Source organism: Rhinolophus ferrumequinum, chromosome 13 (genome assembly GCF_004115265.2).
Source record: "Rhinolophus ferrumequinum isolate MPI-CBG mRhiFer1 chromosome 13, mRhiFer1_v1.p, whole genome shotgun sequence".
Classification (NCBI taxonomy): Eukaryota; Metazoa; Chordata; class Mammalia; order Chiroptera; family Rhinolophidae; genus Rhinolophus; species Rhinolophus ferrumequinum.
Window position 1 is genome coordinate 50331657 of NC_046296.1, and position 27618 is coordinate 50359274.

Sequence of the window (27618 nt, forward strand, 5' to 3'; positions counted from 1 at the left end):
GGCCCCTTCCAAATTGCTCTCGCCTTTGTAGCCAAAGGGAAGCTTTGCACACAGGAGTCTAATAACAGCATACCTCTGCAACACTTATTCACCTCCCCTGCCACTTATCATCCTCCCATGGCCTTGCTTCCCTGTTCTCTTGCAATAAAACCCAAAGTTTTGAACACAACCTCAAAAGTTCTATGGGGCTTGGCTGCCCCCTGCCTCTCCAGTCTCCTCTTGTGTTATTATTATCCCCTCATTCAGGTCTTCTTGCAGTTCCTGAAATGCAACATGCTTTATGTGGCTGCTGGGCCTTTGCACGGGAAGGTGTCTCTGCCTGCATTTCTCTTCTCCTCCTTGGCCTAGGTAACTTTGTTTTCAGTACTGAGTCTGAATCTCACTTCTTCAGGAAAGCCTTCAGTTGAGCCCTCAGTCTAGGTAAACTTCCTTTGTTATATTACATGATCTCCTCACACTGCATTCCTTTTCCTTGTTGCCCTCATCTTCATAATGATATATCAGTAATACAGATATTTGATTGTTTGTCTCCATGAAGGAAGGGACTTGTCTGCTTTGGTTTACCTTTGTCTCCTTCACCTTAGAATGTAAGACTTAACACAATCTCAGGCGCTCAGTAACCATTTGGTGAATGAAAGAAGGAGTAAATGCATGGATGAGGGATAGTCAGATTTTTCTTTGAATGGGGACTATTTTTTTCAATTCACCTAGAAAGCACCAGATTTTATTACATCTCAGGAATCAGAATTAAGCAGTTCGCCTCTGAAAAATAACTCAGAATTGAAAAATTTGTGAAAACTGGTTTATGTCTTAACTTGGACTCAAGGACTATGCTGATTGATTGTGAAATTGACTATATCAAATTCTCTAAGAAAGTAGATTTTGCTGATTTAAATGACTTATGAACAGACTTTGGTTAGACAGATAGCTATAGACTACTATGTCATTGTGAGTTTTGGAGACAAATGTTTTCCAATGAGGTAGAAGGTGACAGCTGTGGTTAGAAAAACGGAGCGTGGGTGGATGAGAGGGGGTGGAAGGAGTAGAATCTCTGGATCGAGATCATATACCATCAAATGTCCTTCATCCAAAACTGAATCTAGGAATATTATGCAAGAGTAGATACGGCTGAGGGTAAGTGATGAGAAAGTAAAGATCATGGCCAGGAAAAGCATGCTCGAAAGGTATAAAATGTAGAAGAACAAGAAGATATGTTGAGTGAAGGACAGCAGTGCACGGAAACTATGGGAAATAAAAAGGCTGAGGAGATTTTGATCACAGAAGCTGCAGTCGACATAGCTTGGAATCCCTGCCATCACCCAAATCTCCCTTCTCAGGCAGTTGCTCCCAGCCCAGATTGGCCAAGGCAGGCATGACTGTAGCAGGCAACTTGCTCTCACCCCTTAACTTCTCATAGAATTGTTTGGTCTAGAGCAGTTTTCTGAGCAGGGCTGAGCCAGTCAGAGCCCTCTCTTAAATTTGGAAGTAGAATAGTGAGGGACTAAGAGAATTATTTGTCAGAACCTGAGCCCTACGTGTATATAGAGATGGGGTCAGAGTCAGCTCCAATGCGAGCCCAAACGGAAATTCCAGGAGCAGAAACCATGAGTGAGAAAGCAGGTGTGCAGAGAGGAGAAGGTCGCACAAGTTGGAGAGAGGCAGAGGTGCTATTTGTGTGAGAATCAGAATAGTTGCTTCGTCCCTGTTCATTCCAATCACTTAGATCCTCTTTCCAAGAGGCCCAGCTGGGTCAAGTGACTGCTAGTTCTATATCTTTTCAATAAACTCTCCTTTAAGTGGGCTAGCTTAAGTGTGTCTCTCTCCATTCTTTATATTCAAAAGAAATGTGAGAAGCCATCAGTGATTGAGTATGTAATAGAGTCAATAGTTTCAACTTGAATTTGATGGGAGGACTCAATGTTCCTAAAGACTGGAGCCATGAATGTAGCCTCGGAAGAAACAAGCTGGAAATATCATGCTTGTCTATAACTCAGCTGAAAGCTAGTTCTTGTGTTTATGTATAAGGATAGCATTCTTTGTTACACTTGAGTGAGAGAGATTTTCCTGACTGGACATCTGACCTAGCATGAGGTGGGCTAAGGACCTGCTACGGTGGAACCCCTGAGACTGAGGTCCACGGTGGAGAGTCTTCTGTGTTACCTGGGGAGACAGTAGTGGACATGACAGGCAGAGAAAGAATTGTTCTAGCTCTCCCCTCTTTCCTTTCAGCACTAGCCTGGTCTAACGAAGGGCTTTCAGTCCCTTCCCTGCTCTTCCAGATTATTTCTAAGGTGTTAGCCCCATGCTGAGGCTCTTGTAAAATCACACTGCTGCTACTCCCCTAGGACAATGTCTCTGCCACCAGCTCTAAGGGCCTTTAGCTGTCCAAATCAGCAGACTAAGCACCCTCCTGACTGCCGAGGCATTGTCAGCTAGTCAGCAAGTGTTTACTGAGTATCCCTTGCGTGCACATCTCTGCACCAGGTGCTCCGTGCAGTTGGCTTATATCTGTGAAGAAACCAGTTAATTGTCTGCTGGATGTGCTGTTCTGTTGGAAGGGTTCTGATGCTTTGGTGAGCATTACCAGGGCAACCAGACCAAGAGTCTGTTAACTAATTAATACTGCTGTCACTGCCCCCAACTCTAGCTAAAGAGAAGAGGAAACTGGTTGGGATGATTTTCTTCTTGGGAAGGGATAGTTGAAAGAGAAACATGGAGTCTCACAGAATAGTAGAGGTTTTGTCCCATTTTAAAGCTAACTGGAAAAAACAATTGAGAGAACTGGTATGTGGGGCGGGTTATGGAGGAAAATTGTTCAGCTCGTAACCAAGTAGATAAACAGCAGGAAAATAACTGAAGGTTTTCTTAGGAGAGAAGGAAACCACTGCATGAAGGATCTATAAAAGGAGAAGCTCAATTGCTGAGTTAGGGTTTCAGATTCTATCTGAAGCATCATTCACCTTCTGGTCGGGGCTCCTGAGAAGTTCCACTCTGAAGGGCTTTTACAGAAACAGTTGAGAATTCATGAAGAAAGACACATACACGTGTAGTTTGTGTAATGTTTTCTTTTGATTTAGTTGTGTGTGCGTGTATGTAACAAAAAACAGCTAGTGATTCTCCAAGTTCTGGAACTTGGACAATCATCAATTGTTTTTGGATATTACACACACAAACACACACACACAAAAAAATAAACAAAATAAAGACTGTGCACATAATGGTTTTTGACTTAGGGATGCAATCCTTTCTTCCTACAGTCCTGGCGGCCTTTTTGTGCTTTGGGCCCCCTTCTGAAACCAAAGGTCTCTGTCCATAAGGCGAACTCCACAGGAATTCATTTTGGGTCTGGACGGAGCCAATCAGATTCTTTGTCTCTGAAGAATTTCACTAAGAAACTAAATTAGGAACTTGAATGGGGGCGGGATCATAGAGACTTGGTTCTAGGCAGCCATTCTCTTCCATGAGCAACTAGAAGCAGAGAACAAGACTGGGGAGAGAAAGAGAATTCACTCTCTTTCTTTACTCATTTGAAACCACTCATTGAGCACCTTGTTTGCATCACACCCTCTTCTGTGCATAGATGATGCAACAGTGACGAAAACAAAATCCCTCTCCTTATAGAGTGTACATTCTAGTGAGGCAAGAAGAGGGAGAACATAAATAAATATATACTATATGTTCAGGCAGTAGTAAGTGCTATGAAGGAAAAGCTACTGAGGCCAGAGAGATTGAGAATCTGCTATTTTAGATAAGGAGAGCAGGAAAGGTGAAACAAGGGTGCAATCCATGTGTCTATTTAGGGGGAAAGAATGAGACGGGTCACTGAGAGGATTAGGGTCAAGGCTTTATGTGATCCGAGAACAATGGAGAGAGAGGTTTTTTGTTTGTTTGTTTTTTTTGTTTGTTTGGTTTTTGTTTTTTTGTTTTGAGATTTGGCTGTCCTTGGGTTCTGTGAGACACGCGCTATACATCTAATGAGTTACCCCTTTTTGTTTAAGACTATTTGAGAAGTTTTCCTTTACTTGCAGTTAATAGATATTGAAGTCATCTACAAATCCACAAGGTGAGCCTAAAGCAGTTATAAGCTACCTAGAATTTCTATCAAGTCTCCCTAGTCAGAGTGAGTGACTCTTCATTACCACCTAATGGCAATATCCTTAGGACCTTAACAAAGGGACAAAAACCAACCAGCCTGTGAGCAAAATAGATGTCAAAAGATAATAACTGAGCAACTGTTTCTTCTTCCAATTTTAGGAAATTTTGAAAATGGTAAAAATTCTACAAAATATCAAAAGGGTTTTTATTCATATGAAGATTATTCTATTTCATCTGGAGATATTTAGGGAAGCTTGGATGTATGAGTTATGATTTCTTAGTACTGAGGGCCAGAGCTGGCCCCCATACTGGATTCAGTTCATACAGATCACTCTTGATGGCTCTGAGTGATTCTACATGTAAACCTGGGGTTTGATTTAGTCCTGGCCTTCTGACCCCACACTAAAGAACCAACCAGTAAGATAGGCTCTCTCTAGAATTGTGTGGATCCCTGAGGCACACAAATACTCAAACATCAAACAGAAATGTAAGTAACACAATAGCTTGAGGCTACGGTTGCTGCTAGACCTGTGTTCGAGGAAAATAATATTTATTGAGTACTCTGATGCCAGACACCTGACATATATTTTCTCCTTTTATCCCTGAGGGATTAACCCCATTCGAAAGATGAGGAAACTGAATTGTAGAGACATTAAGGAACTTGCTGGGTCAGTCAAATTCTGAGTTGCAAACTATGGAAGATGACTTTCGCTGATAAAGCCAAAACAGAATATTAAAGGGATTTGGGGAGCTCACAGTAAACCAGGGCTAAGCTCCCAGTAGTATGCTTAACTTTGCACTGCAGAACTGGTCTGGCGAGCAAACCACTGCCACTCCTACAGAGTACTAGATGCCAGTATGTGCACCACTGCCATTTCTGTGCAGGTATGTGGCTAGGCTGCTTCTGATGTTGCTTCCAGCGCCATGTCTCTTTTGTACCAGGAATCCAACCTTTCAGCTGTCATTACTCTCACTGCTCTCTGTCCCTTCTCTCTTGTCTCATCAGTTCCCATGTAAAATCTGGCACAGGGGTTTGATTGAAAGAGCATAAATCTGGGGTCTAGCTGCAAGAGAGGCTAGTAAAGGAAGTAACAAGTGTTTTTAACTCCTTTGTTTCAGTCCCTCATCAAGGGGGAAATTCCCCAAAGACAGAAGTGGTTCAGCTGTAAGCAGTCAAACAAAAGTCACCTGCCCACCAGAGTTGCCAACACAACATATGCAGTGAGGGGTGGAGTTGGTGCTTTATTTTCAGAGCCCACCACCTCACATTTCCTCTTGTAGGGCTGCCGATCAAGCGGAAGGAGGTGATCACTTTAAAAAAATTCATTGAACATAGTGTTGAGTATTTTCAATACACCCATTATGTCACTGAGTGGTGGAGGTATAAAGGTGCCAAGGACATGGTCCTTGTTCTCAAGGACCATATCTCAACTATCATTACATGGCCATGAGCAGCAATGACGAATAACTAGTATATTGATTCCCTTCTGTAGCAGGTGCTTTGTATCCATTGTCTCTAAAACCTGACCACAAGTACTCTGCAAGATCATGTTCTTCATGTCATTATTTCCCCGAGATGATGACACTGAGGATTAGAAAGGCCACAAAACATGCCCAAGTTATACAAGTAACAAGTGTCAAATCCTACATAGAACCTAACGTCTGTCTGGCCAACACCAACCTGGGGACACAAGGACTCATGATGGCAGAACTGGGATTAGAACACAGGCCTCTACTCCAGCACCCAGGAGATGAACTACTAAGCTAAGCTGACTCCACGCCAGCTATGCTTACTTCACACTGTGTATAGGCTGACCTGCACCTTTTTGCCTTCATTGTTCTGAATGCCTTTTAGTCAGTCCTGAGGTTTTAAAACTTGTCCTTTCCAATTCCACCTTTTTGAGGGGTGATGACCACCTCAGCTGATTCTAGGGGGGGTGTGTATCACATAAAACCAGACCACCTAGAGACCCTCTGAGGACAGGCTAGAGAGAATCAGGGTATCAGCCACCTGATCTTGAAGGTCACCTCCGGGTCTGACTCTATGAGGAGGGTTTGATCCTAGAGTGTGTGACTCCTGCAGGACAGAAAACTCTAAAATTTAACTCCTCCATGTGAGACTACTGGACTGTATGATCTCAGGTGGGTCACCTTGACCACAGGCAAGTCCCTTCTCTAAAGGACAAGGACAGCTTCTGGTGATGATTAACTTCCTAACAAGGAAAAAGGACTTTTGAAGAAGAAACATGCTCAGAGCCTCTGGTGAGGGACGTTGTGAGTGACAATATGAGTGCATGCTGCCAAGTACACGGCAGCACTGGGAGTAAAGACGAGAGGATATTCTGCAAGAGGTCCTGAGAGGCCAACAGAGACAGAGAGAATTAGAGGAATTGGTTTTTCACTCCACATCTTTGTCTCCCACCTTTCACCGCTGGTCCAGGTTCCACCACAATTACCTAGCCTTAGTTTTCATATTGCCCCTTAATGTGCGTGTGGTCTGTATATAAGTGCTTAAAAATTATTGTTTTGTTGTTGTATTAGCATTATTGGGCCATTTCCTATCAGTTCCTGTAAATGGGAGCCCATGCCACCTCCCCACTCCCGTCTCTCTCTCTCTCTCTCTCTCTCTCTCTCTCTCTCTCTCTCTCTCACACACACACACACACACACACACACAAAATAGTGAAAACCTCAGAGCCATTTGCTATACCCTGGAGATTGCTTTGTCTCTGAGAGTCCGAAAAGGAAAACCCATCAAGCTGTCAAAGATTTTAATTATTTATTTTTAATTACACAAGCAATGCACGGATATGTTCAGGTTGTATAATAAAAAATTCACACAATACATATAAGATTAAAGTCTCCCCCAAGTGAAGAATTTTAAGTAGCTCAGGTCCTCACCTGTCAAACTGTATTTCTACCGTGGACTAGCTCAGGGAAAGTGGGTGAACCTGGCAGAGGTTTAAGGAAGCATGGAGCCTTTGTTACATAGGGAAGAACTGGGGAGCTGAGGTCACTTGTAAAATAGAAGGGGGGTCTGAGGCTGAATTTCCTCATGTGGCCCCTGTCCCATCTGACTTACTGAAGAAGCTTCTCAGTGTTGGCTCACACACTCCTTGAGCTTAAGGGACCTGGGCACATTTGGCCATAGCAAGTGTGTAGATGTTTGTCAAATTCATTTCTTTCTCAACAACATTCTATTAGTGGGTATATGACTCAATAAACCCCTGTATAAATTTGCTGCCAATTCAAATGGAGATGAATAAAGGGTTTTGGAAGAAGAGTCAGAAATGCACTAGGTAAAAAAAACAAAACAAAACAAAACAAAAAACTGAAGTGGAAAACATTTTAGAGACCCTCAGTTTAGTCTTTCACTTCACAAGTGAAGACATAGAAGACCAGGGAAGTTTGGTCCAATGCAAGTCACATAGGCCGAGCTATCAGCAGAGTAAGAACCAGCATTCCCATTTGCAGACTCCCAGCTCCGCGCAGCATCCATTACACCAGAGTTGGAATCCAAGCTGCCACTGTGACCTACCTACAGGTCACAGCAATTTTTGGCCCCAGTTGCCTCATCGCTCCTGTCTAGCTTAGAGTTGCATTGCTAAAAGCATCCAACGAAATAATGACTGTTAAGTGCTATGCAAATCACCAAGCAATTTCCAAGAACAAAAAGTGAACTGCATTTCAGTTATTGGAAAGACAAGCATTCTTAATTAGTCAGTCATCTGCAGTAGCATTTCTCAAAGCACGATCATTACCTACCAACAAACATTTTTGGGAATCTGGCCAGAAAGATTTGGGTTTTTGTTTTCCTTTGTGTTTTTAAGTTCCCTAGAAACTTGATTATGGGTTGAGAGTTATATGATCTTGGGAAATTGTGTTTTCAGTTAGGTGTGATAATGGCGTTGTGGTTATGTCCAGGAGGTCATTAATTTGGGGGAATGTGTGCTGAAGTATTTCTGTGTTACTTAGGGTTATTATTTAGGCATTATGTATTGTGACGTTTGTAATTTACTTTTTAATGGTTCAGCAATTATAGCTGCATGTGCGCATGCACACTCACACATATGGCAAAATATTAAGTTTTAAATCTAGGTGGTAGGTATATAACATGTGTGGCTATTGAATAGATGTCGTTCTATCTTTCTGTGTGTTTGAAAATGTTTATAACAAAATTATTGTGAAAACAAGTTCTCCAGGTGATTCTGAATCTCCGTAATGGTTTGAGAACCACTAATCTGGAGCTGTAAGTCATTGACCAATGACAACGTGTGAGTGGGAAATTGTTTTAATCCCCTCTTTGATATCTTGTAAGAATTAGAGCCTCTTTTTTTGCAGTACTGGTGAGATTCTATTTCCCCTTGCTTTGATTTGCCTGTCTAAGTCATCTAGAAGACCAAAATATTGACATAGCAGACTACCTTTCTTGTTTCCAGGCTGGCCTAGAGGTGACACTGACACAACTTTATTAGACTAGTGGTTCCCAAACTTGGGTGTCTAGAAACGTCATCCATGGACTTTCAGCAGGGTTAGGGTGAGACACAGACACAGCTGTCTGATATAACAGGAATCCGAGGTAATTCTCATGTACATCTAGGTTTGAGACCCATTGTTTTCAACCATCATGACCACAAATAGGAGTCCTGGTTAAAAAAAAAAAAAAAGGAAAAATGAACCAGGAGAAAGAAGGTATATGGATCAGAGCAATTTACTATTGCATATACATATATGATTTCGCCCCGCTTCTTATGAGAACCTGCTACTTTCTATTGTCAAAGTGGCTGCATTTTATTGACGCGGGAAAAGAGGCCTTTATTTGTTGTTCTCTGATTACGAAATATATCAACTACCTCAGGAATTTTGGATGCAAAGGTAAAAATGTTTTGTCAGCATCAGTGAATTATGATCAAAGTGAAAGATGCTTTTAATGAAAAACACTTGATGAGCACTTACCGGGCAAGCCTGAAAGGAGAAATTGAAGCTCAGGAAACAGAAAAAACGAACCACTCCCCCCTCACTCAACCATCTTTATTATTAACACTTCCTGGAGCTTCTTACTGCAGCAGGAACCAGCAGGGTCCTTCTCTGGCGTGCCATAAAGCAGCTTCCCTTATTCTTATGTAATATACATCTTTGCAGCTTAAACCTTTAATTAACCAGAGATGCCATCAAGAAAAGTTTGCCAAGGGAGAGGATGCCTGGTTTAATTAAAAAGATCTTTAATAGTTATTAAGGAAATCAATTTGGAATTCAGGCCTGAGAGCAGTGATGGGGGAAGAAATCACAGAGGGGAACTTTGCCATCTCTCCGGTAAGGGATTTTAACCCTTTGCTCTACATTGCCTCCAAACCCCTGGGGCAGTGGTACAGAGGACCCAGAGCTTGCTCATCCCTCATCACTTTGAATCTACATTTCGGATCCCAGAGGCAGGTCTGCCTTACATATGAGAAGCCTAACCTTTCTGGAATGCAGTTATCCTGGCAATCAAAGGAAATAGAAAACCTTTATAAATTGAAAATCTCCTACCTCGTGTGTATAAGCTATTTTTTTTTTCCAAAGAGATGCATTATTTCTCCCTGAGGATTTGTGCTTGGACTGTACATCACGCTTCTTTCCATTACCGCTCAAACCCGCCTTCTTCAGCTCAAGCCAGGAAAAGGGATTTGGCTCTTTGGAGCACAAGAGAAATATTATTTTCACTTGTCTCATGAAAATGATGACACAAAAGGTGAAATAGCCAGAGGATGGGCGAAATAAATTGTCTGCATGGGGGGGAGGGGGAACTGCAAAAGGGAAGGGTTTTTTTTGTTAAAAAGCAGCATTTTGCCAATGGGCAATGATATTAATATCACTCTCTGATGCAGCCCAGTTGAGTTCAAATGCTAAAAGGCACCTTTCAAATAATCTATGTTTAATTAATATTTGTACAGCGCTTAGAGAGGGAAACGGAAGATAGGTACAGAGAATGGTTACAAGAATGACTTTCCTGTTGCCATGTAGCTTTTCCCTAGGTGGACTGAAGCACCTCCACCTGGGACTCAGATAATTCCTCAATGGAACCTCAACAGAGAGGAGGGGCCGGGTCAGAGAGTGTTACAAGATCTGGCCCTTCCTCTCTGTTGCGTATAGAAAACAAGCCTTACATTTATTTATATTCCTCACAGCAAGTTGGCCAGACTCTGTGCTTACAATGAATTGTTGATTGCTTTGCTGATTCCCTGGAAACTTCTGGGCTTAATAGCCCCCCAAAATGTCTCAGCTTCCATTTCATTTGTCTGTTAAACCGAGTGAGGAACATCGGTTGGAGAAGTCGGGGGTCTGGGTCGATGAATTATGACTGAGTCTTTGCTAATGAACTTGTTGTATTGCTGGGGGTCGAGCATGTAGTTTCTCTGAGCTCCACGTTCCTCAGTTACAAAATAAGGAGGACTGAACTAGGTGGTCTCCAAGGCTCCTTCTGATCTAATATAGTCCGAGCCGCCATTTCTCCTTTGTCTTCGTTGGGTATATCTGTTCTAAGTTCGTAGAATGATGGTCCATGGGAAATCTCAGTGCTTATTGAAACATTTGTGGCTGAAGTATGGGTTGTCAGCTGGCAAGCAGCAGATGTGTTTAGCCCACCTGGTTTTGGGGGTTGGGGGTAGGAATCGAATAAGTTAACAGTTAAAATCCAGGTGATTTCACAGAGTTATCTGGACTTCTGCTTCTGTTGGGAAGTCAGAAAACTCGGGCACCACTTTACCTCCACTGCAATGATCAGCTGGAACCGATCGTGGCAAGTCCGCCGCGGACTCCCCACTCCTGGCTGTCCACCACAGGAAGGCTGACTGTCGGTTCCATTGTAATCATTGTGCTGACACTGTTTGTCCTCTGACCCTATCTCATTTCACTCGCTCATGTGGCTTTCATGATCTTCATAGGTGTGTGGGTGAGGAAGAGATGGTTGGAGAGATCATTAGAGTCGGATGTCACGACCCCCCTGGCCAATGAAGAGACATCTGTGCTAGGAGCTCGGCTGCTTCCTGGGCTGTGTGAGCTGCTGGTGGGTCAAATGCCTGCAGTTGGGTGGAATTGGCTCAGACAGCAATTGATTGTTGTGGGCAACACAATTACTTAGTATTTAATGCTAGTTCACTTTAGCCACGGGATCTCTTCTTTGAAGAAATGTCTTGACTATCATTTACTCAGAATAGTGCCGCATATGAACATGTAGGCCCTCCCAAACTCTGCACACTCAAAAGAACTTTTAACAGCAAAGACCCACGTTTTCAGTCACCTCAGAAAACCAGCCTTCCTTTTAGGCAACTTCATTAGAAGTCCTCCTGTACATTTGAATGACCCCTTAATTTATTGTCTAAAATAGAAATTTCTTAAAGTCAAAGACACATTATTAATAATGCCAAGAAAACAGGAATAAATCAAGACTGTCCCAAGCAAACTGGGGCATGTGGTCACCCTGTTCCACATGCGACACCTACTAATGATTTGATCACAAAGTTTGCCTTTGGCCACAGGAGGTTGTCCCGGGACCCAGCTTTGTCCCATTTCCACCCCTAGGGCATGCTTGACTCCTCTCACTGATGAAGTTCCTACCAGATTGAAGAGAACCCATCACAGTTCTGTTCCTTCCAGGATTTGAGCTCTCCTGCCCCTTTCTACCTTTCACCCATGTCACTAAGCTTAAGCCTATCAAGAAGGACTGCTTTTGACTCCCATGATGCAGGTGGCTGTCAGACTTGGCTGTCTGAAATTTGGGACCTAGGGAGTAAATAACATCTGTCTTTGGATCCCTCCATTTCTTCTTATGCGTGTGCTCTCCTCTTTCAGTGCCGCTTCTAGATGATTCAGGTTAAAGAATTCTCTATTTTTCTTTAAGCTAATTGGGTCACTCCTACCTGTTACTTAAAAATTTGCATTTCCTATGGGTGGGGCGTGGCTCAGGTACTGTAGGACACTGCCACTGAAGATCAAAACACTTTCCACAACCAGCAAAGTCATGTCATTGCAGCAATAATAAGTTTTACACTTGGCACTTGGGGGAAGGACAAAGAAAGTTCGAGGGCAATTTCAATAATGAAAGCAAGAAGCAGTCTTTTGAAATGCAAAGATATGAGTCCCTTTCCAGGAAGCAAATTACACAGTGGTACCTAAGAGAAATAAGGAAGGAGGGGTAAAGGATACTGGGATGGTGAAAGAAGTTGTTTAAGGAAAAGAGAAAGATCCAGAAAGAGCTTTCAGATTCCTTAGATAAAGCCACTCAGCTACTCATCAAAAATAAGAGGAAAAGCTGGTTGGCTTTATTCTTTTGACAAAGATGCACCAATGCGGCAGAGAGAGGAGGTTAGAAGGTTGGTAATAGCACCTTTTCATTTACCACACAGCCTAAACTATTCTATCAGTTACTTTATAAGACCTTGCAGGAGACTCGGGACATGTGGCCTTGACAGAATCTACAGTGTCAAGGAAAAGGGAGAGGAACCCAGATGGAAAGGGGGCTGATGTATTATTTACAGCTGGAGACCTTAAACAGAGTAGACCGCAGGGGTTGGTCCAAAGACTCGCGTCTGTATGACTGTGGAATAAAGACAGACATGCCTGAATTCTTGCTGTCACTCCTTTTGCTGCTGGGGACCCCTGGCGGTGCTGGGCCAACCTGTGTGTGTGTCATCTCATCACTGTGCTGCAGCCTGTCCTGCTACTGGTTACCTTTCCCTATGGCCCAGAAGGCTAAAGACCTCAACAGAAAGCTGTTTGAACCTCTGTGGGTGAAATCTCCTTAGGTTGGCACACAGGGCATCTTGCTGGTGGTGACAGGTCTAATAAGCAGGCAGACGGCAGACACACACGCACGCACACACACACTCTCACTGAAGTCACCATGCAGTGGGCAGAGTCAGGATAGGGAATCTGAAAGGAACAAAAGGCTGCAGCCTGTGCAGTGAGCTGAGCGAGAGTGATAGGGCAGCGAAAAGAAACGAGAAGCAAAGCGTGAAAACCCACAGCAAAAGCTGCTGGAGAGAATATGCATTGGACTTCACAGCTTCCTCCCGGTTCCAGCTTACATTTGCTCCATATGCTGCTTTACACAGCTTTCCAGGGCCATCATGGGTTTTATTCCATAGTTTTTATACTAACATGAATGACTCACATCTGCTCCAATACCCATTCGCTCTCTAATGTCTTCGGCGGTGAGGAGAGAACAGCTTACACAGAACTTGCCAATGACAGGAGTGGCAAAAGGAATCCTAATTCAGGGACAAGGAAGGTTAGAACCCTGTATGTGTGAGCCGGAAGGGTCTTTGAGAGGGCGTTACATGATGGATGGGGAAACTGAGACCCAGAGAAATGAGGAACTTGCTCAAGAATATCAAGACCAGGGAGGTAATACTTTTTACGGCACCAGGATATAACTAAGTCAAAGCGTACTTATTTTTTCTCATTTCCTGCCATGTTAAATCTTTTGCTGGGAGCTTTTCCTCCCCATATAGGCTATGATGAGAAAAAGGTAAATTGGATTAATCGCCAATGATAGCTAATCCCCCGCTGGGATCAACTGTGCTCTGCATTACTTAAGCTGATTATTAAAGTTTTAAATATCCACCAGAGCATGGGGGACCCTTGGGTACACTGTCCTGGGAGAGACCTACAGTGTTGGGTCCTACGTGGAGACTCACCTGGCTTCCAGATGTTTGAAGTCCCATCTAAAATTGACTTCAATCTTAATGCCAGTTACCAGTTTGATAACCCAAACTAACATGCCTTTTGGCTGGACAGTTGGCAAAAATGGATTCCCTTGACAGCTTCCAGAGGCCCAGGGAATCTTCTCCACTTGGCTGGAGGACAAAATAGTGATTCAAGAGGTAACACGTTGGAAGGCAATCCCTGCTCTCCCAGGCATTGTAGGCCCTGCATAGAGCTAGCTGCCTTGGGAAACCCAGGGCCTCAGTTTCCCCAGATGCCAAACAGTTCGAATGAAGTTAGAATGACTCACCTAGCCCCACAGCAGCAGGCAATGTGGTGCTGCTCCATCTCGAAAGCTTGGTGGTGGTGTTGTGTAACTGCCTGCCATCTGTTACTCAGAAGCAGTATTACAAAGCACTGAGCAATGGACTATGGTGCTGCAGCTCCTGCCTGGAGCTGACAGAGTCTCAGCGCCTTGTCTCGGGGTCCTCTGCAAAGTCTGCCTCAGAACACCTTGCAGGCCCAAGCCTGCATGCAAGTGCAGGCTGAGGCTCCTGGAAGAGATCCAGGCAGCTCGAGATGCTGCAGGAATGGGTTCTCTTGCTGCCCACCCCTCCACCCCCATGATGGTGATCTACTTGGGCTTTTGTCTGGCAAAAGTGATGACCGGAGATCTACCCCAACCTTTCAGAGTACAGAGTTTTACTGAAGGTGAATCCTGGATCACCCCCAGGATTCTATGTGGTGGTCTGAGAAATCAGCTGAATCGTGAGATGGACTGCCAAGTGTGCTCAGTTTGTCTGGGCTGTTTGAGTTCCACCTCTGTTTCCAACCCAAAATGTCTTATCTACAGCCTGGCCAAGAACTCTTTGGGGGCGTGAGGTAGGACTGCCCTGTGGCTGAAAGACAAGGTACCAAACACAGTGGCTTTCACCAGATTCCTCCATTTCTGACTCCACTTCTTAAGGGCTCTGTCTCCCTAGAGAATGAATTCTGGAGCTCCACTTCCCACCACGTCTGAGGGCTTCCCCAGCGCTGAGCTCTGTGAGCAGAGGCAGAGACGATGGCAGCTGCAGTAGCAGGTACATCACCCTCACTTCTCCCAAGCTACTTGATGAGATAAGCATCCCTCTAACTAAGGCTGCAGATGCTCAAATGGCACAGTTCTGGCAGCCACTGTTCCCAGGCAGAGCAGGTTTTTTTTTCTTCCCCTCTTTGAGCTGTCAAATGATCAGATAACACCAGCACCTCACATTCAGCTTTAAAAACTATCCACTCACCACAGGAGGTACGCGTATTATCGTCCCCATTTACAGATGAGGAATCTAAGGCTGCGGGAAGGTAAACCCGCGGCCCAAGAGTCACACAGCTGAGCCAGGTCAGGAACCCCTAGTCAGTTAAAGCACATTGTTCCAGTCTAGCTGAGGCCTACATGGGACTCCAATTCAGAATTTGCTCTGCCTCTAGACCCAAGTAGTTTTAATCTGCAAGACTAAGGGGAGGGCCTTTTGAAAGATAACCCTCTGCACTCAGTATCCCCCTGTCCAGGGTCACGTTCCAAGAACCCCATGTGGTTGCCCCAATTTTGGATCCCCTCCCTTTGTTGCAAGCAAAGAGCCCTGATGTCTAAGTACAGGGAGAGAAAAACCCTTAAGGGAGATAACGGCGCCTTAATTTTTAAAAGAATTTCTTGAAAGTTAAATTGAGACCAGCTCAGTGTTCCATTAAGTAGAAAAAGTTGCCAGACACCTATGTAGGCAAACACCCTGGGGAGTTGGCTGAATTCAGCCTTGGCCCTGAACTGCAAGGGGCACCTCCAACTTCCCACGCTCCCAGTGTCGGCTCCCCGGAAGCTGAGGGGGGTGGGGCCGGCGCATGGAGGGCGGTACCGGGTGTGAGCGCCACGTGCAGCCCCCGCGGTGAGCGATAAAGTCCTCCGTGGCACAGCCCTTCCAGGCGCGGGCTGCCCCATGGGTCCCAACAAGCAGATGGCGGTGGCTACCTTGCGGACGCACCGTTCCCGCCCCGCCCCGCCCCAACCCAGGATGGCCCCAGAGCTGCGCCCAGGGCTCGGCGCGGGGGGACCCAGAACAGCACCGTGCGCCTTGGTCGGAGGGCGGCGGTAGCGCCCCCTCTCAGACCCCTAGTTCCCGCCGGGGCTCCCTCAGAGTCGGCCTGCCTGTCGTGTCTACCCTCCCCCTTCGCTCCCTCCTCCCCTTCCTCCCTCGTGTTCCTCCCGGGGTGCCGGGCACAGACTCGGATTCCTCCCTCCTCGCAGCTCCAGTTTCCCTCGCAGCGGCGGCGGGAGAGGTGGCGGCGGCGCGGGGAGCATCTAGGCAGCCACCGCGCTTCTCCAGCTTGAGCGGGCATCCAGCTTGGCTGCCCCTCGGCCTTTTCCTGCTGCGCCTCGGGGCGCCCCGCGCCCGGACCCCTGCTCGCTTCTCTTCGAAGCGGTCGGGGCGCCTTGAAAGATCCTGACGCTCCAGCACCGCGATCCCGGGCTAGCGCTCCCCGGAGCAAGCCGATCTCCGGGACTCCTGCCCCGCCGACCCTGACCGCCAGGGGGTGCCCTAGGGGCGTAGCTCCGTGGAGAGGAGAAGTCAAAGAGGACCATGCGGCGCTTGTCTCGCCGCCTGGTGCTGCCGATCTTCGGGGTGTTCTGGATCACCGTGCTGCTGTTCTTCTGGGTAACCAAGAAGAACTTGGAGGTGTCGACGGGACCTGAAGTGCAGACCCCCAAGGTACGGGGTTTGGCGACGCGCCGGGCGTGGGGCAGCGGTTTGCAGGAGGGCGCGCAGCTCGCGCGCGGTGTTTGCAGGCTCTCGGGAAGCCAGGGCGGGGGGTCTGGGTGCTGCGAGCAGGTAACCGGGTGCCGGATGCGGCTACAGTGTGATATTTCTGGATTTAAAAAAGCTCGGGGGCATCTCCGGACCCGCAGTGTGGGTAAGTGGGAGTGGGTGTGGGTGTGGGCGCGCGCTCGCGGGCAGAGCGGGACTCTCAACTTGGGCAGCGCGCCGCGGTCCCGGGGCGGAGGGGGCGCTGTGGGCGAGCCGAACATTGGGGGGCGGTCTGTGGACTCTTCGAGAGAGTCGTGGGTGTTTGGGTCTGATGGCAGGGCCCACCGGCGCAGGAGCCCGCTAGAAGTCTGGCGGCCGCCCTGACCTCCTTCCATCCCACAGCTGCCAGGCCCAACCACGGGAGGCCCGAGGCCCCGGGGTGCGCCGCGTGTGTCTGCCTCTGGCAAGCGCCCTGCAGCCTCCCCCATCTGGCCTGTCGCCACCCCTGCTTTATAATTGTCTCCGAGCCCTTCAGCTGCATTGGAAATTGTGACCTGAACACCACTAAAGAGTCTAAAAACAGACGCCTTGGTATTGGTAGGGAGTTGGGGAAATGAGAATCCAAGTGGCTTTTCCAACTTCTGCCCAGTTGGTTCATCAGAGCAGAGTCAGAAGGTTCTCCTTACAGGCTTACTCTTAACGCTAATTCAGAACCCGCATTCCTCAGTCTCCTTTTCCACAGACCTCGCAGTGGGACACAGAAGGAGGCCTCCAGGTTTCCTGACCAGCCAGGAACGTTTATGAACTGGGTCCAGACTAGGAAAAAGCCCTTGGGGGAGTTTAAGGTCCAAAGCAGAATACTGGAAACAGTGGGGGTAAGGGGAAGAGAGGAGTCTCCCCAGTAAGTACAGTGCAGAGGACTCACTATGTGCCAGATAACATAGTGGGTGCATGGTCATAAGTAGTTATATGAGTTGGGTGGTATTATCCTTATTTCATAGGTTAGGAAACAGGTTCAGTCTTCCGTATGTACCTTGCTTTAGGTCACGCTACTGATTTGAACTCAGACTTTGGATCCACTACAGAATCTTTCCACTACATCCACGTACCTCTCAGAGCCCCTTGTAACTAAATCTTCTGGCATGTACATTTTGGAATCCTGACTCAGTTAAGTTCCACAAGCAGTTTTTTATGGTCGCCCATGTGGCAGGCACTGTGCTAGGTGCTGCGGGTACAGAAATGCGGAAGTTTCTCTGGGGAGGGGGATTTGCTCATCAATGGAGCAGGACCATATAGTGTGCTGAGGGCCAAATGGGTCTCATTGCACATGTGTCATGGGAGCCTGGGGACTTCCTGGTGGAGGACGACTTAAAGAACAGAGAAGGATGAGTAGTTGGTTTGCCAGGAGGCAAGGAGGGCATTCCAGGTAGAGGTTAACTGCACCAAACAGGCTCAGAGGAATGACACAGCACGTTGTGTGAGTTCGGCATAACTGGACTGTAAAGCAGGTAGCAGACCTCAGGCATGAGGCTGCAGAGGTGTATCAGGGTCACGCTGGGTAGCGCCTCGTGGGTACTAGGAGGCCGTGAGGGGTACTAAGCAGGGGAGTGAAGAGGTCAGACTGGCGACCTCAAACAGCCTTTGTGGCACAGGATCAATTTTCTCACTCACCTCAGACCTGCCCATGGGTCTGGAGAGCTTTTCTTCCTTTTCCCTGGACAGTTCTGTTCTTTGTGATGCAGTTAATGACGCCTGTGGGGACACAGACTCTCTCTGTTTGGCATTGAACCTCATTACCTGAGGCTAACTTATTCTTGATTTCCATCAGGGATCTGGGACGAGAGATGTTTCCTTCTCTGTGCACTTTGTGCTTCTTCCTTACCTGCCTCTCCTCATCCTGGTGTGCGCTGAACACACATTTATGGAATGAACACAGCTACATGACAGGCTCTGCTAGCTTCAGGGGCTGCCGTGATGAGTGCACTCCCACAAGTTCTTGGCGGAGGCAGAATTACAAACAAGCAGTGGGGTGGGCTGTTGGGAGGCGTCTGCTATCCGAAGTCCAGACATTGTGCTGTGTGATCACAGAACAGGGGGCTTCTAGTTTGGACCACTTGCTCTTTGTCTTAATGTGTTTTTGTTTTTTGTCTCCCCCCTTTTTCTGTATTCTATATAACCACGAACTCCATAGACTTTTAAAATCTTGCACCTTTTATTATTAGCTGCTCTTCTTTTTTGTTAATATATTTTTCCTTCCTATTTTGCACTTATATGTATGACTGTGCGTCTACGTGTATATGTTGTGTGTGTATTTGTGGATGTGTTTGTGTCTGGTGGATGAGTACTCCTCTGTATCTTAGTGTATATGTATCTGACAAGAGAGGTGGAGAGACAAAGAGAGATTCCATCTTAGCACCAGAACAATTTTATTCCCGTGACCAATCTGTAATGCAGGACATTTGCACGTCTTGTCTGAAAGAGGAGAGTTGGTTCCCAAACCTGATTGCATGTTGGAATCACCTGGAGAGCTGGTTTACCATACATGTTTTTGGGTTTATTGCAGAGATTATGATTCTATAGGTTTGGGAGAAGTTCCCAGAATCAGTATCTTTACAAGTGTTCCATGTAATTCTGAAGCAGCCTATTCATGGATGGCATTTGGGAGCTTGGTAAAGAATACCAAGTCTGTTGATTTTTGTTGTTGTTGTTGGCCCCATGTAAATATGCCTGAATGAGTTCATTCTTCTTGAGTTCCTGGTGGACCACGCTTGTGTGAGAATGTGCACTCAGGTGAAGTAACACTAGCACTTGTATAGTGCTTTTCAAATTCACAAACTATTTCACATCTATTAGCTCATTTAATCTCTACAACCACCACGTAAGACAGACAATATTTTTACGCAGATAAGATTGAGTGAAATTCCACAGTTGGCCCATGAGGACAAGGCTATTATTAAGTGGCAGCGTTAGGACAAGAATGGAATGCGATCATTCTGGGAACTGACCAGCCATGTGCTCCTTCCCTGCCACTGTGCTGCGTGGACTACCCGGGTCTGCCCTTGTGGGAGATGGGGTAAGTTTAGGGATGTTTACAGCACGTGCTCCCAACCCACTTTCCCATGGCTCATTCCTAGACATTTACCTTTGTTGAGCTCCAGGGGAGTTGGTGTGATATGTGGGGGAACCACCGCAGAGGGAAGTCCCACTCTGCCCTTGGAGGAGGGCATCTGGAGCACAGGAGGCTTCTCTGGCTGGACAGAGGGCACCCTGGTGGGAAGGGTCCCATGTGAGGTTGCACCCAATGGCTGTAGGCGGTGGCAGCACCTTTGGTTTAGAAATCATTTGCCAGGGCAGAGATTGTTTCTTCAACAGTCGGAATTTGGACATTTCCTGGGACATTTGTCTGTTGTAGGGAAAAATCTCAGTTTTCGAATGAGTTCAGTATCCTAGGTTTTTCTAGAAAATGCCCATGTATAGTCATGCAGAGAACTCTTGCCTCAGACATGTTGAAGCCTCAGGGAAGTTTTCATCCTGGAGGGGTCAACTTATTTTCCAAAGCAAAAGCAGTGGGCTCCCTTCCCTTAAAAACATTTAGAGAAGTTGGGAGTGGTGGAGGGAATTGGAGAGCAGAGGGCTGTGGCCAGGGCTTCTGGGCTGGGGACGTCCCAGCTCTTAAATCCCATGCAGCAAATTACTTTCACTGGGGTCTGCTACAGGTTCCAGTTCTGGGCTCCCAGGCCCTGTTCTCCTTTCCTCGCAGTGTTAGGAAACATCCTCATTCACCTTGTGATGGGATCTCCAAAGTGGGACTGATAATAAAATAAAACCTGCGCCCAGTCACAGTCCAAGTGATATGGAACAGACACGCAGCCCTCTTGGTTGAAGGAAATGAATTTTTTTTTCTTAATTTCAAGAAGGGCTGGTTCTATTAATAGCGCAAATGAGGATTTCTTTAAGTTTGACTTTTTAATGTTGATTCTACTCTTTTACCTGGGTCCCTATCCCCAAATTCAGCAAAGCTCTAATTCCTAATTGAAAATCATGTTAACAAATTTGATGTCTTAATTCGAACTGTATTTTGATGATAAATATGGTTCCACTAAAAACTACCCGAAAATTTTTTTATTTATTCTCTTCTCTGTAATTTGTTTGCCATTTGGAGAATTATACAGTAAATGACAGAACTAAAACAAAACAGCAGCAGCAACAACAACAACAACAACAACAAAAACCCCCAAACCCAGCAAATTTGTCTCCTATTTTCTAGAAACTAAATTTAGTCCTGGAGCTTAGGGTTTAGGAAAAGCAAAAGAATTTGAGGCCTAAGGGTACTTTTTGAGGAAAGTATTGGAAATGTAAAGGCTTTGAACAAAGCGCCTTGGGCCCAGGTAACCGTATTTGTGTTGTACTAGAAATATAGCAAACACCATTAGAAAAGAGCTTGTCTTTCGGTAATATTTGCATACCACAAAAGCCTTAAGTACGTGACACTGTTATTTTATTCCCCATTTAGTAGATAATTTCTCCCATTAAAAAAATCATGAATTTTAGAGAGAGACCCTATGAATCTGCTGGTGCTTGGTGCATGCATGTTGGACTCTGTCCAGGGAATTTTGACTCCGGCATGATCAGAAGTAGCCCGTTATCAGAAGAGTGAGCATCCTTTCATGGGCTCCTGTGTGTGCCGGTGTCTGAGCTGGGCGCTGTGCTGTTTTCCCCTCTAGCAGGTTCCTGGAGCAGGTGGAGAGTGGGGGGTGGGGTGGGGGATGGTTGCCTGGTGGCCTAGCAGCAGCTTCTATGAAAGTCTGGGAAAGATGAAAGTAGCAGGTTGGAACCTCAGATAGTCAAGAAATAGCACGTCTTCGCTTTCTAGATATCCACAGTTTTTGTTTTTTTTTTTAAACAACTTTGAGCTTACCCTCCTCCCCCCTGACTTTCCAATCCTGTCAAGTTGGTGGGAATTTCTCCTCCTCCCTGGGCCACTTGTGGCAACCCTGGGTTGTCCCCATGTCCCAGATCACTTTCCCAGCCAGGACTCTCCCCCAGGTCCCCGTGGGAGGCCCTGTCCCAGGAACCCATGGATCTATTTTAGGGCAGTCTCTTTGAGTCAGGCTAGGGAGCTTTTTCTCTCTCTCTCCCTAAACCCTTGTTCCCCTAAGTGGCCTGGTGTTTTTGGAAACAAAGACCAGGAACCCCTGTCTCAAATGTTTCTGGAGGCACAGAATGATACCTGCTCAAATCAGAGGAGACAAAGGGGCAAAACCAGGAAAGAAAGGAATTAATGTTCCTGTCACAAGCCTCCCTAGCCTGTCTAGGGACTACCTCTTTCCAAGGTTGCTCATCTGTTTGTATCACTTAAAAGTGTTAATTTCCACTCATCAGAGGTCATTTATAAACTGAACAGGGACCAATGAGACGGCGTTGGCTGATGCCTAAGGCCCAGGATTTCTACACAGCCTGGTTCACATACCATCTCCTCTACCTTCTTTTGTCTGTATCCCTTCCCACACTTCTCCCATCTTAAATTTCTCAGTCTTATCCATTAGCAGACAGCCAGGAACACATTTTGAAGAAATGAGTCGCTGTGCCCTTGCTTAGTTTCTAATGTTTACAGTTTTGTCCCTCTTCCAGAGCATCTCCAAGTCCCCCATGGATTTTTTTTGGAGGAGAATCTGAATTAGAAAGCAGGGACAAATTCCCAGCTCCTCTCTTAGGGGAGAGTCTGTGAACCCTGCCATGGCTTTTGCACATTCCACCCCAGAGACCAGCATTATAGACCTGCCATCTGTTTGAGGAAGTGAGTCCCGCCATGCCCCGTGCCCTCCACAGCTGGCTGCGGACTCTTCTCACTTGCATGCAGTGACCCGGAGCTGGGTGGTCAGCCTTCCTCCTCCTATGGACCTCAGAGACGCACACTGTTCACTAGTCAAGAAGTAGAGAGCCTGACCCTCTCCTGGTGACTCTCATCATGTCCTAATCGAGTGTGCTTTCACCTTCTGTTTTTTTTTTTTTTTTTTATACAGGTGGTAGCCCGGGCGTCTGTGTCTGGCATTGGCAGTGCCAGGGATAATGCAGATCCTCTCTTCTGGGCTCGGTCTCCTCAACTGTGAAATGGAAGCAGAGTGCTACAGCACTGCCTGTCTCGCACTTGCTTTGCCAGCAAGCTGAGTCGTTTCGGGTTACTTGTGAATAACTCTGAAGTGAGACCTCATGGCTATAAATAATTATACCACAGATACTCTGTGTCTATTACTTTTAATTATTTTACCAGAAACGCTAAATTAACCAAAAAATAAATCAATCTCTGAGTCCTCAGATGTTGAACTGATTAAGAATCCCTTTGGGATACTTAAGAACGCGCACACACACACACACACACACACACACACGTACACTGATAACCCTGGGGAATTCTGCAGAAGCTACTGAAATTTGCTGGCTCTGGTACTTTGGTATTTCAGAATAAATGGCCTGATACGACCTTCTGGGGCAGCAGTCTTTGCATTTGGCAGCAGCTGCTGCCATCACAGGACCTAATGAAAACTAGGAAGCTGATAGGGAGAGAGAGGAAGAGATCTCTATGGTGTGAGAAATTTATGTGCCACCTAAGGAGTCGTCTTTCTTTCTGCTTTTCTTTCCATCACTCCCTTCCTTTCTTCACACATTCTTCTCTTATTCACATCTCTTGACAACCTAGTAGGGTCTAGGGCCGTTGGTCAGGAGCTCCAGAAGAAGTCTGGAGGAACAGGATCTTACCCTGCTGGCTTCCACCAAGGCCAGGAGCAGCCTGCCTTGCTGCTCCTGTGGCCCCAAAGGCAGTTCTTTCTAAAGAAGGAAGGTAGTCTCTCTAAGCCACCTTGAGCTCAGATGCCTTTAGATCAGCAGGAGCCCTTATTGTAGGCATTAAGGAGCCATTTGACCCACTGCCTCCAGGGCCATGCCAATTTTCAAGTACAAAGTCTCTTCTTTTTTTTTTTTTAATTTATTGGGGTGACAATTGTTAGTAAGATTACATAGATTTCAGGTGTACAATTCTGTATCACATCATCTATAAATCCCATTGTGTGTTCACCGCCCAGAGTCAGTTCTCCTTCCATCACCACAAAGTCTCTTCTGCATAACATTTCTGGGAGAAAAGATGAGGCATTTAAAAAAACAATTAAATTCTCCTCATGTCACTTGTCTTCTTAACTGTAAGCACTACCAAGATCTTTCAAGGAACTGCAGGGGAGAGTGACATACATGTTTTTGCATGCCAGGAAGAAGGGAGTACCACCCCACAGCTGCCTGCTTTCTAATGATCCCCTTGTTTAAACCTAAACCCAATTTACATTTCATTCCAGAGGAGGAAAGAGTGGGAAACAGCTATAGTACTGGTATGACCACCCCATCTGGACTGGCCCTCTCCAAAGAGGCAACGATGCCTTTTCTTTGTCCTCACTAAGGTTTCGCAATGAAGATTTCCTTCCCTATGGTCCGAGCTGAAGATTTATGTAGCTTAGCTTCTCTTATTCCTCTGAGAACATTCTAATCATTCATCCCCCCTACCACCAGCCACAGAAACTCATCTAATCAATATTTATGCGCCTAGCACTTGCAGCTGCAACATGCAGACATAATGGATGCCAAATTCCTTGATGGCCATTGAAAAATTAGCTGGTGCCTATATTTCAGGCTCATTGTTTTCTAGGATCTTGGGGAGATCAGACCACGTGGTCCATGGATTAATTAAGCCACCCAGATAATTGGCTGTTAATGGATGGCCAGTTGATGGCTGCCAGCTGGGTGCTGAATTGACTACGGTCTTTGTGGTCTTCATCAAAGGAAGAACAGGCCGAAAAACATGACTGATTACAGGTGAGTTAGGAACAGGAAGGGAAGAGGTAGTGTCTCTCACCCACCACTTTGTGTGATGTTTTACAGTTTACAACGCGTTTTTTCTTCACAAATGCTTTATTTGATCCTTCCTGCAACCCTGTGAGGTGGATGTTGTTATTATTCTCGTTTTCTGGCGTGTGATGAAGTGGAAGTGATAAAGGGAGGAGACTGGCAAGCTCACCTAACCAGTAAGTGGCCTTGAACTCACTCTTTTGATTATGAAGCATGTGCTGATGATATTATATTTTGGCCATGCTCAGTTTCTGTGTAGCTTCCTTTTCCAGGGGAAGTGAAACCTATTTTATCTATGTATATATTACACATATATTTTCATATGGACAGAAATCTAGTGCTCTTGCTGAGAAATGATTCCTACCTGTGATTTTACACCAGCATTGCTTTTCTTCACACAGAAGGGAACTGAGGGAGTGGATTAAGGGAACTATAGAGCCTGCTTCTAGAGGGCCATTGGGGGGTCAGGAGGACTTTCAGTGTTGGTCAAGTTGAACCCAGCTGCAGGCCCTGGGGAAATGTTCCACAGGACACTGCCTTCTGCTGTGGGGAGGTGCTGGGCTTGAGTGGCTGACTCAGGGTCGCAGGAAAAGTGGAGAGACGCTCTCCCAACCCCTTCGTGCCATAGTCGGCACTGGCTCTGTCCTTATGTGGTGAGCCCTAGCTGGGCAGCTACCGTGTTTCCCCGAAAATAAGACCGGGTCTTATATTCATTTTTGCTCCAAAAGGAGCATTAGGGCTTATGTTCAAGGGATGATGTCATCCTGAAAAATCATGCCAGGGTTTATTTTCTGGTTAGATCTTATTTTGGGGGAACCACGGTACATCCCGCCTGGCTGGTGGGGTTTGACAGCAGGAAATGAGGCTCTGCTGTCATTCATGAGGCTGTTCAACTCAGAAGTCAACAAGATTGTGCAGTTAACGCGGAAACTGTTGATTGGAATCCCTTTCGTGATGAATGTGGTCCTTAAAGAATCAGAAGCAAGTCTCCTCTAAGAGGAAAAATGTCATTTGAAAGAACCTAATGTAGCCTATTTGAAATGCAAGGCAGGTGTGGTAGGGGAATGACTCCAGGGAAGTGCCTTTGGAAGACACACAGCATCACCTGAGATCCTCCCATCTCGACGACAGAGGGCGCTGTGCCTGGTTCTTGCTGTTTAGCCTTGAAGGCCCATTGATGACTACTCAATTTAGTTCATTCTGTGTAGAGGGACTGCTGGTTCTGCCAAGTGCAGGGCTCAGCCGCTTTATAGCTACTTTGGAGGTTGTGTGTGAGTAATATAGTTGCCGCTCAAGTATATGTTTAAACCTACGAAAACGTAAAATCAGAAGGCTGCTAATGTCTTCCTGGATATTTTGCCTGCAATTCAGGTAGACTACTGGAGGGCTCCTGGTTGCTTTTGTTGCAGGGCCGGAATGACAGTTAGTCTCTCCTGGCAGATCCCCAGCAGAAACGTGACTTTTTCACTCCTGATCACTTCTTCTGAGCATGGCAACAGTAAAGGGAACTTTAAAGAGTGTGCTTGAAGTAAGAACGAAAGAAATAGAAACCTCGATAACTCTGATATTTTCCCTCCATTCAGAGGCCCTGATGGTTTTCTAATCGTATGCTTGATTCTGGATCAGAACTCCTTGTAATCCTTCCTATTTACTGTTGAATGAATTATGGTTTCTGCTCCAGGTTTTAGCTTTTCTCTTAAACTGAGCATATTTTTGGGAAAACTTCTTGGCAGTGTCTGCTAAAGCTGAACATACATATATATATACCTATGACCCTGCAATTCACTCCTAGCTATAAACCCAACAGAAATGCAGATGTGTTTCAGTGAATGTCATTCACTCAAATTGGAGTCGGCACACTTTTTCTGTAAATGGCCAGATAGTAAGTATTTTGGGGTTTTTAGGTTATACAGTTTCTGTAAATACTCAACTCTGCTGTTGTGGAGTGAAAGACAACATGCAAATGAATGAGAGCGGCTGTGTTTCAATAAAGCTTTATTTATGGGCACTGAAATTTGAATTTCATATATTTTTCATGTCTCATGAAATATTCTTCTTTTGGTATTATTTTCAAATATTTATAAATGTAAAATTCATTCTTAGTTTGCAGGGTGTACTAAAACAGGTGGCAGGCCAGATTTGGCCTGAGGGCTGTGGGATTCCATTTATGTAACGAATGAGAACAGACAAAACTAAGCTGTGGTGTTAGAAGTGAGTTTCATGGTGCTCCCTGGTTGGGGTTAGTGACTAGAAGGGGGCAGGGGGGCATTTTGGAGGAACTGGGACTGTGCAGTTCCTTAATCTGGGTGCAACTTGAGTGTGCTTGCTTCGTGAACATTCATTGAAGGCATGCTCTTTCCTGTTTTGCATATGCCACTTTAATAAAAATTTCAAAAAGAAAAAAAATCTGAACAGAGTGTGGCTTGTGACTCCAGGGTTTAGCACCTCGTTTGGGGTTAGAGTGTAGCAGTTTTCATTCTTTCATAGCCACTGGTTTGTTTCCTGAATAAGAGAAACTTTGGAGAAAGGTCTCGATATATCTTTCTAAGTTCCCAAGTCTTACTCCCTTTTATAGACAGGGAGACATTTTACAACTGGCATGGTACGGGCATCAGCCAACCAAAGCACACGTATGGTGCTGAGTGTTAATCTTTTAGTTGCTGGATCACAGGAAAATGGGGGGGTGCAGGGGGAGGGCTGTCAGGACACTGGGAACCACGAGGAGGACTTCGGCTGGTATAGTTACCCCATGGTGCATCTGGGCTGAAATCTACTTATGTTTATAGGTAAGAGGTGGAGGCTTCATTGCAGAGGATGGAATTATAGGGCACAAGCTGCTGGCTTGTAGGAAACCAGCTTCTATTTTTTTTGAAGCTGGGGAAAGGAAAAAAAAAAAGAGTACTGAAAATCTGAGTTCCTAGTGCCAGGGGCTTCATTTGTATGTCAGTCATCTATTCTTCATAACGACCCTGGGCAGCAGGCCTTATTTACTTCATTTTTCAGGTGAGGACTATCAAGGCCCAGGGAAGTTAAGTGACTTCACTCCCGAGGTCATGCCACTCATATGCAGAGGAGCTGGAGTCCACACCAGATATGTCTGGCTCCAGAGTCACCGTCTTTCCACTTCACCCTGCTCACCCCACGCATCCTCCTGTCCCCTCACAGTCACACC

At 45.9% G+C, this 27618-nt stretch overlaps 1 protein-coding gene across 2 annotated transcripts in view; it reads left to right on the forward strand.

Annotated features, from left to right (window-relative positions):
* The first annotated feature begins 15786 nt into the window (after window positions 1-15786).
* Window positions 15787-27618, forward strand: part of GALNT14 (polypeptide N-acetylgalactosaminyltransferase 14) — a 189474-nt gene continuing 177642 nt past the window's right edge. The window contains exon 1 of one of the 2 annotated variants that reach the window (XM_033124225.1): window positions 15787-16520. In XM_033124225.1, coding sequence (XP_032980116.1) covers window positions 16392-16520 — 129 coding nt within the window. In that variant the 5' untranslated portion in view covers window positions 15787-16391. The remainder of the gene's footprint in view (window positions 16521-27618) is intronic. The other variant, XM_033124226.1, reaches the window with a different exon arrangement.